Source organism: Eubalaena glacialis, chromosome X (assembly GCF_028564815.1).
Source record: "Eubalaena glacialis isolate mEubGla1 chromosome X, mEubGla1.1.hap2.+ XY, whole genome shotgun sequence".
Lineage (NCBI taxonomy): Eukaryota > Metazoa > Chordata > Mammalia > Artiodactyla > Balaenidae > Eubalaena > Eubalaena glacialis.
In genome coordinates, this window is record NC_083736.1 from 65,111,392 (window position 1) to 65,119,256 (window position 7,865).

General features: G+C 50.0%; 2 protein-coding genes across 3 annotated transcripts; both read right to left on the minus strand.

Moving 5' to 3' along the window:
• Positions 1-27: 27 nt before the first annotated feature.
• CXHXorf65 (chromosome X CXorf65 homolog) lies at positions 28-1,886 on the minus strand. Its single transcript, XM_061179293.1, has 6 exons — positions 1,862-1,886; positions 1,656-1,742; positions 1,319-1,453; positions 916-984; positions 351-457; positions 28-129 (listed from the first exon to the last, which is right to left on the minus strand). Exons 1-6 carry the CDS (start codon positions 1,884-1,886, stop codon positions 28-30), a joined length of 525 nt encoding a protein of 174 aa, XP_061035276.1.
• Positions 1,887-2,504: 618 nt separating this feature from the next.
• On the minus strand, positions 2,505-6,084 carry IL2RG (interleukin 2 receptor subunit gamma). Of its 2 annotated transcripts, none has more exons than XM_061178781.1 (8): positions 5,946-6,084; positions 5,598-5,751; positions 5,197-5,384; positions 4,860-4,999; positions 4,291-4,453; positions 3,617-3,731; positions 3,297-3,366; positions 2,505-2,953 (listed from the first exon to the last, which is right to left on the minus strand). In XM_061178781.1, exons 1-8 carry the CDS (start codon positions 6,082-6,084, stop codon positions 2,777-2,779), a joined length of 1,146 nt encoding a protein of 381 aa, XP_061034764.1. In that variant the 3' UTR covers positions 2,505-2,776. The 2 variants fall into 2 exon arrangements, with proteins under 2 accessions (XP_061034764.1, XP_061034766.1); XM_061178783.1 differs by having other exon boundaries at positions 5,942-5,993.
• Between the last annotated feature and the right edge of the window lie 1,781 nt (positions 6,085-7,865).

The following is a 7,865-nucleotide window of genomic DNA, read 5'->3' on the forward strand; positions in this document are numbered from 1 at the left end:
CTGCTCTCACTTGGTCACTTTATTTTGTTAGCGATGTTTATCCCTACTACGGATAATGTTCGCTCTGGTCTTAAAGAGTGGACCACTGCGAGTGGTCCCCACTTCATCTGAGCGTCTTGATGATTTGGACTGGAAAAGGAAAGGGTCAGTAAGTAGAGAAAGAGGCCCCTGCAGGGAAGCTTTCTACAAACTAGGGCCGAAGGCAGGACAAAAGAGGTGAGAGGCAGGTCTCGGGCATGGATGTTGGATTTGGAAAGGAAATTCATCCCAGAGGGCCAGGGTGGAGGAGCCTTCGGTAGACTGGCGGGGAAAGGAGCTTGCTGGGACAGGCCATGTTTGGGAAGTCTTACTGGGAGGTTCACTGACGATTCAATTGGAGCGACTTTCTTGGCTTCTTGGCTTCTAAACAGTTCAATTTGACCCCTCTGCAGGAGGTCACATTGTGTATGCAAGGCATCTAGGAATCAGGAAAAGGTACCCTCACCTCTGAGGACTGGAGACCTCCCCTTCCCATCCTGTCCCTCCCATCATTCAAATGATCACTTGGAGTAACCAGGCCTAAAGCTAGGCTGAGGAGTGACCTGAAGGTGCCTAAGCTTTGCTCTTTTCAGTGGCAATCGGGACACCAAGACTCCAAGAGCAAAAGGTGAAGGGAAAGATGGGAATGATGTGGTGGGGATAGGGAGATGTACTGAGGAGATGGCTGAGAAACAGCGAGGAGGGATGAGTGACACACGCACACTGCACCTGGTTTGAGCTAAACATCCCTTCTGAAGTGGCCCTAGACCCTATTCCCCTTTTCCTAGGATCTTGTGATCCTACCTGATGGACTACACCAGCCCCACCCTATATTCTCCATCACCCACCGTTATACAGTACCCTCCATGTTCCTCCTTCCTCCATCATGCTCCTTACCAATTATCTTGGGTTCTGGGTTCTTCAGGAGGGGCACAAAAGCTCTGTAGGCATTCTCAAGTCCAGTTCCTGTGAACACGGCAGTGCACGATCCCCAGCCCCTGTCACCCAGCCTCCACCTTTCCAAAGCCCAAGATTTCAGGACCCTAACACTCAACACTACCTTGAGCTGGTGTACCATATTTTCTCCCCTCTGGTCCATCCCTAGGTCAGGTCAGGGGAGGGGGGGAGCGGTGCATAGAATGTGCTAACCTAACCAATGTCATAGAGGCAGTGCCCTTTCTTAGGCTGACTAGAGACGGTCAATTTGGATCTGGTTGAGGGGGCCCTATTTGAAGGACCAGGTTCACAGTCCATCTTTGGGGCCTTACTCTATCTCTGGGGAATGCTCCCAAGCCGCTACCTGGTGCCTCATGCTCCACCCTACAAACGTAGTAGGTGTTTCGAGCTGTAAGGAATTTGTTGGCATAGTCTCCAAGGGTCTTCATCAGGAAAAACAACTGCATTGTCCCCATTGCATCACACAAATCGATGGTGTCTGGAGGGAGACCAAAGGGTAATTGGGGCAGCTAAGGAGGGAGAGAGGGAGCAAAAGAGGCCAGTGATCCTATTCAGAACGTGTTGGAGGAAGCTGTCGGGATTCAAGGAGCTCTCTTCTTGCCAGCAGGAGGACTTGAGGGCTAGAGATGACCCTGCTACTTCTGACCCTTGGCCATGAGTCCCCTCCCCACACTCCTCACCTGTATTAGGCAACCCCACTTCATGACGGACATAATGCAGCAGCAGGAGGACAGAACAATTAGTATTGGCCAGAAACTGCTGATTATCTGAGAAGAGATGGCACGGGGCATGTGGTCCTTCCTCAGTTATACCATCTCTGTGATCTCCACTGCCCTCCAACATCCCCAACCCTACACATAGACTCCAGCTCTGTGATACCCCTCACCTCCATGTTTGATAAAGATGAACATGCTCTGAAGATCTTCTCACTCTTCAGAGAGTCTTAATAAGTCATGGCAGAAGGAGGGTGTTCTAGAGGCCTTGGGGGGCCAAGTGGGCCCATAAGGTCAGGGGACTGGAGAGGAAGATGGATTAAATTGGCTGAGGAGGTCCAGACCGGGCAAACAGGAGAGAGCTATGGGCAGTTGTGGATAAGCAGCATCCCTAGGGGTGGGGCCTAAGGCTGCAGCTGAGGGATTATGAGGTCAGAAATGGTGTGTGTGACAGAAGGTGAGGTAAGGCTAAGGGGAGAAGAACCTGGGTGGGGTCTATAAAAGATTTGTTAAAATGGGGGCAACAACAACAACAAAAGAAAATAGGGGCAGCATGGTAAATCTAACTCTAAACTGGCCCCTAGAAGGAGTGTAGGACACCTAGAGAAAAGTCCGTTTCTGGAACAGCACTCTTTTCGAGTGAGTCTGTAGTGCGGCTGCCTCCGCGGCATGAGTCCACCGCGCCTCTTTCCTCCCCTCGGCACCATGCCTCCCACCCGCATTGCACCCCACGTTTCCCTTGTCCCCCCCCCCCCAGCAACAGCAGACTTCCTTGATGATTATCAACAGAACTTTTATTTCTCATTCGTTTTTGGAACAGTTGAAGGGTAGATGGAAAGGGGGAGGGAGGGAGGGACAGCAGAAACAATGCTGTGAGGAGGAAGGGCTGGGCTGGGGGAGATGAGAAACACGGACAGGGCAAAGGGGCAATTCTCAAGTAGGAGATATTGAATTAGAAGGCAGTTATAGGGGGCACAAAATTCAAAATCAGCCACAGGGGGGCGAGGTGAGCACTGGACCCAGATTGGTTGGACGAGGGCAAGTTAGTACAATTTAGGGCTACAGGGCCCTGGGGTTCTGTCAGGGTGTCAGGGCTCAGGTTTCAGGGTGTAACATGGAGGAGCCCAGTAGGGGCTATGCTGGCTGCAGGGGGAGCCCCCAGGCCCTTCCCCTCCTTTTGGGGGGATCTCACTGACGTGGCAGAGCCGTTCACTGTAGTCTGGCTGCAGACTTTCCGCCAGTCCCTTAGACACACCACTCCAGGCCTAAAGACAGATATCTCCAGGTCAGGGCTCAATTAGGAGCAGGAAGTAAAAGACCCAGGCTCTGTGCCAGGGGAACTCTCCCAAGATCTGCAACCACTGTGATTACAGAAGGGACACACACACTCCTGGGCCCTCAATACCACTGTTTCCATCTGCCTCAACCAATCTAGGATCAGTTCTTCTGGGTGTCTCTCTGCGTCTAGCCCATCCCCCAACTGGTCAGCCACATCCTGTTAGTGCAGCCCCCCCCCTCCCCTCCCCTCTGCCCCCCATGCCCTGTCTGTCTAGCTGGCAGGCAGTTGGCCATTGACAGACTGCAGTCTGCCTATGACAATGTTCTCACCGAAAAGTTCCCGTGGTATTCAGTAACCAGATCCTCTAGGTTCTTGAGGGTAGGAATTCGGGGCATCGTCCTGAGTGTGGAGAAAGAGGGAGCAGGAGTACATCGGTTACGCTCTTTTATTACCCTTCTCCCAGTTCTCCCACATGGAATGTAGTGATTCTGTGTTGTCTGTGCCTGCATCTTCCTTCCATCACCATGCCCACTTGGGTGATCCCTCATTCCTTACTGTCCCGCCCTCTACTCCTGGAGACCTGGTAATAACCCTCTTCCCCTATTCCCAACCACCCCCACCTCATTTTTCTGGGATTCCGAATTCTCACCGTTCCAGCCAGCAGTACAAACAGATGAGGCTCACGATAAATGCCATGGAGCCAAGGGGGATCAGCACAGCTTTCCATGCAAACAACGAAGGAGTCTCAGGATTCTCAGGATTCTCTATCGAAAAGAGGAAAGGAAAAGAGACCGAACATTTGTAGTGCCCCTACTACGTGCCAACATTTACAGCCCCAACTTGGTGCCAGACACTGTGCTAAACGCTATCTGTATACTTAATCCTCATAACTCCTGAGCGGGGCAGGGAGCAATTATTATCTCCATTTTACAGATGAGGAAACAGAATCAAAGAGGTGAGTGATGTGCCCAAGGTCAAAGAGGTAGGAAGTGGCAGAGGCAGGTTTAAACCCTAGATTTGCCTGATTCCAAAGCCATTTTTACCATGCAGGCTTTCCGGGAATGCTGCAGGGAAATTTTATACATTCTGTATCCCCTTTGAGGACCCCCTCAGCCTCCTTCCCAATCCACCCCCCTACTGTAACAACACACTGATCCAACCCTACACAGAAAAATCCTGCTTCCTGGGGGTTGGAGTTGAACAGTGAGGGGAGATGAGCCACCAAGTTTGGGGGCTTAGGGGTAGGGAGGTAGGGCAAAAGACAGTGGTGCTAGAAAGGTTCCTGGGCTCATGGGTCGGGGTGATGCATTAGGCCCATTTTACCCTTTGAAGTATTGCTGCCCCAGTGGACGGGGAAGCTCCAGTCACTCCAATGCTGAGCGCTTCCACAGAGTGGGTTATAGCGGCTTCGAACACGGAACGTGTAGAATTTCTGTGCATCCACGCTAGGCAGAGAGAAGCTATGTCTGTGGTCCACGGCTTGTTCCTTGAGGAGAAAGAGGGTGAGGGAAAGATGGGTGTCTATAAAAGAAGGGAGAACGGAAACTGCTGCCCCCCACCCCCACCCCCCAGGTCATCTTCTGGTTCTTCCCAGTTTCTCCCTCCTCTCTTGACTACTCAAGCCACACTGCTCCCTTCACTGCCTAGAATTTAATGCCTCCTTAAAGGCTTGCTTTTGTTTACTTGCCTTTCTGGTTTTGGGAAGAGCATGGGTAGGGAAACCTTGAGGAAAACTCACTGGTGATGAGAGGGAAAGGAGTCAGAGGAGGGTGGAAGGTGGGCAGGGGCACTGGGAGGCACAGAACAGGAGCTGGGGCTCAGGCCTTCCTATTGGCCGATTGAATCCTTCATCCCCACTTGCTCAGCCTGAGCTGCTATCCCCACTCACTCACAGTCCAGCTGTGGTCCCGGTCACTCCGGTACTGCACCAGGTGCTCCAAACAATGGTCCAAGTGTCTGTTGCTCCAGCTCAGTTCTAGCTGGAATTCACTCAGGTTGCGAAGTGTCAGATTCTCCGGAGCCCAGGGGATCACTGGAGATAGGTGTGCGTGTGTGGTCATTCCCCTGGCCTAGACAAGTCAGGATCCTGAAGGTAGTGCGCCTGAGCCCTCCTCCCTTCCCCATTCTATTCCTTGCCTCTTTTCTGCCCAAGTACCCTTATGGTGAAAGAACACTAGTTTATATACTCCAATACCCCACAATATCCTTTGACCCTCCTTTCCAAATTACCCAGATCCTGCAGTTTTAGCAACTGTTCGGGCTGCCTCCTGTGTTCCCATGGGTCCTGGAGCTGGACAACAAATGTTTGGTAGAGATGGATCTCCTTTTTTCCAAACCAACAGCCAGAAGTGATCCCTTCAGAGAACAGATAGTGGCCACACTCCTGGAGTTTATCATCATCATTAAAGTTCTTGTACCTAGAGAAAGATTTCAAGGAAGAAGAACAGTGAGGTAAACTTGGGTACTCCAGATTTCCACAGCCCAGCCTCAGCTCCTCTGAACTGACTTATGACTTACCCCATGAGAAAATAGTGGGGAGCCTGGGATACTCTCTTGGTCCCCGCGCAGTCTCTCACATCTAGCCCACCTCCTCTTCCTCCCCCGTACGATCCCCTCTCCCCTTCTCTTACCCATAATGCAGAGTCAGGTTGGTGGGCTGGGGCTCAGAGCTGCTGTTCCAGGTGCAATTCATGTACTCGACATTGAACACAAAACACTGAACCTTTGGGAGGGGCAGAGTGGAAACATTGAGGGTCCCAGGGGGTGTAGAGGTCAGGAAGAAGTCTAGGTTGGGGAGAAAATGAAGTGGGGGAGGGGAAGAGAAGACACGATGGTCAGAAGAAGCAGCGTGAGGCAGGGAACCCTTCCCCTTGCCCTCCCCATGGTACTCTTAAAACTCTGCCTGCATCCTTCCAATGTCCAGTGGCAGGTTCCAGAATTCAGCAGGACCCCTTCCCACAGCTTCCCTTCTCACCAACCTCCTCCAGTCCCAGGTTTCCCACCAGCTGTGATGTCTTCATTCCCATTGGGCGTGAGGGCCTTTGGGTTCAGCCCCACCCCCAGCAGAGGCAGCTGCAGGAATAAGAGGGATCTGAGTGGCAATGGTGGCTTCAACATGGCGCTTACTCTTCGTTCCCTGGGTGTAGACTGTGTCAGGAGCCTGGGCCCCTTACCCACTACCCCTCCCCACCCACACATTTCCTTCTGTCATAACTTCCGGTGGAAAGAACCTTAGAAGCCAGGGCTTTACGGAGGGTGTGGTGAATGTGTGCTATGACACAGGCTAAATCCTCTGGGAGATTAGGTGTTAATCTAATCTGTAGAAGTAACACCACCACTGTAATGTGGTGTTAAGTAGAGACTAAAGCTGGGTATCCAATATTGTCACAGACCCAAGAAGCCTCAGACTACCTAGATCCTGGGAAGGATCTGTTCATCACCACCACCGCTCCCGGCCACCTTCTCATCTAAATTATTTTATCCCATATAGTGGAGGGTCTGAACCTCCCTCCATCCTATGCTATGCTCCTTCCTTGCCTCAGTCACCCTGAAACCGCTATCAAAGCTCTACTGTCTTGGCTGGATGGAAATTGCAGTCTTGGCTCCCATGGGCACATCTATAGCTATCTTTCCTCTGACCTTATCCAAACCAGAATAGCCACCCTTAGCTGTTGCGAGAGCTGGGTCCCCATTGTGACTGGTGAGGAGGTCTGACTTAGAAGTAGATTCTGGAAATGAAGGAACAACAATACTGGCTTCAAACTCCTCATCTTCCCCTGAATCTGCTTCTCCTCCTGTGTTCCGTATCTCAGTTAATGGTATCATCACCCTCTCAGTCACCCAGACTTCAAACCTCAAAGTCATCTTCGATTCCTCTGTCTCTCTCACCCTGAGAATCCTATCAGCTCTACTTCTGTTGTGTTTCTCCCAGTCGTGTCCTCCTTTCCATGACCACAGCCACGGTGCTAAATCAGCCTTTCATTCCCTCTAGTCGCGATTAGTACTAGAACCCACTACCTGGCCTCCCTTTCTAAAGGCCCCCTGCTCTCTAATCCATTCTTCATTCTGTTGCCAGATGTATCTTCCCCCAAACGCAGAGCTGATTAGAGACACTATTTACATAAATAGTTTATTTAGTAAACATTTATTGAGCCCTTAATATGTGCCAGGCACTGTGCTTATGTTCTAACCCACCCTAATTTTCCGTGGGTTTAAATTCCTCAGGATTAGCGCAAATGTTACCTCCTCCAATATGTCTTCCTCTCCCCAATCAGAATTAATTTGTCTTTCCATTGTGATTCAATAGCATTGTGTTATTGTTACTTTTATTTGTTATGTGCTAATTTTATTATTTTTTATTTATTGTTATTTGTTACTTTTATTACAGCACTCTATCTTTTCTCTAAAAGGCAATACCATCATAGAAAGAATATCAAGAGTCAAGAAAAGTATGATATCACTTATATGTGAAATCTAAAAAAATACAACGGGGAATTCCCTGGTGGTCCAGTGGTTAGGGCTCCGCGCTTCCACTGCAGGGGGCACGGGTTCCATCCCTGGTGGGCGAACTGGGGAACTAAGATCATGCAAGCCGCGCGGCCAAAAAAAAAAAAAAAAGATAAAAAATACAACAAAGTAGTGAATATAAGAAAAAAGAAATAGATTCACAGATACAGAGAACAAACTAGGGGTTACCAGTGGGGAGAGGGAATGGGGGAGGGGCAATATAGGGGTAGGGGACTAAGGTACAAACTATTATGTATAAAATGAGCTACAAGGATATATTGTACAACACGGGGAATATAGCCAATATTTTATAATAATTATAAATGGAGTATAAACTTTAAAAATTGTCAATCACTATGTTGTACACCTGTAACTGATATGATATTGTACAT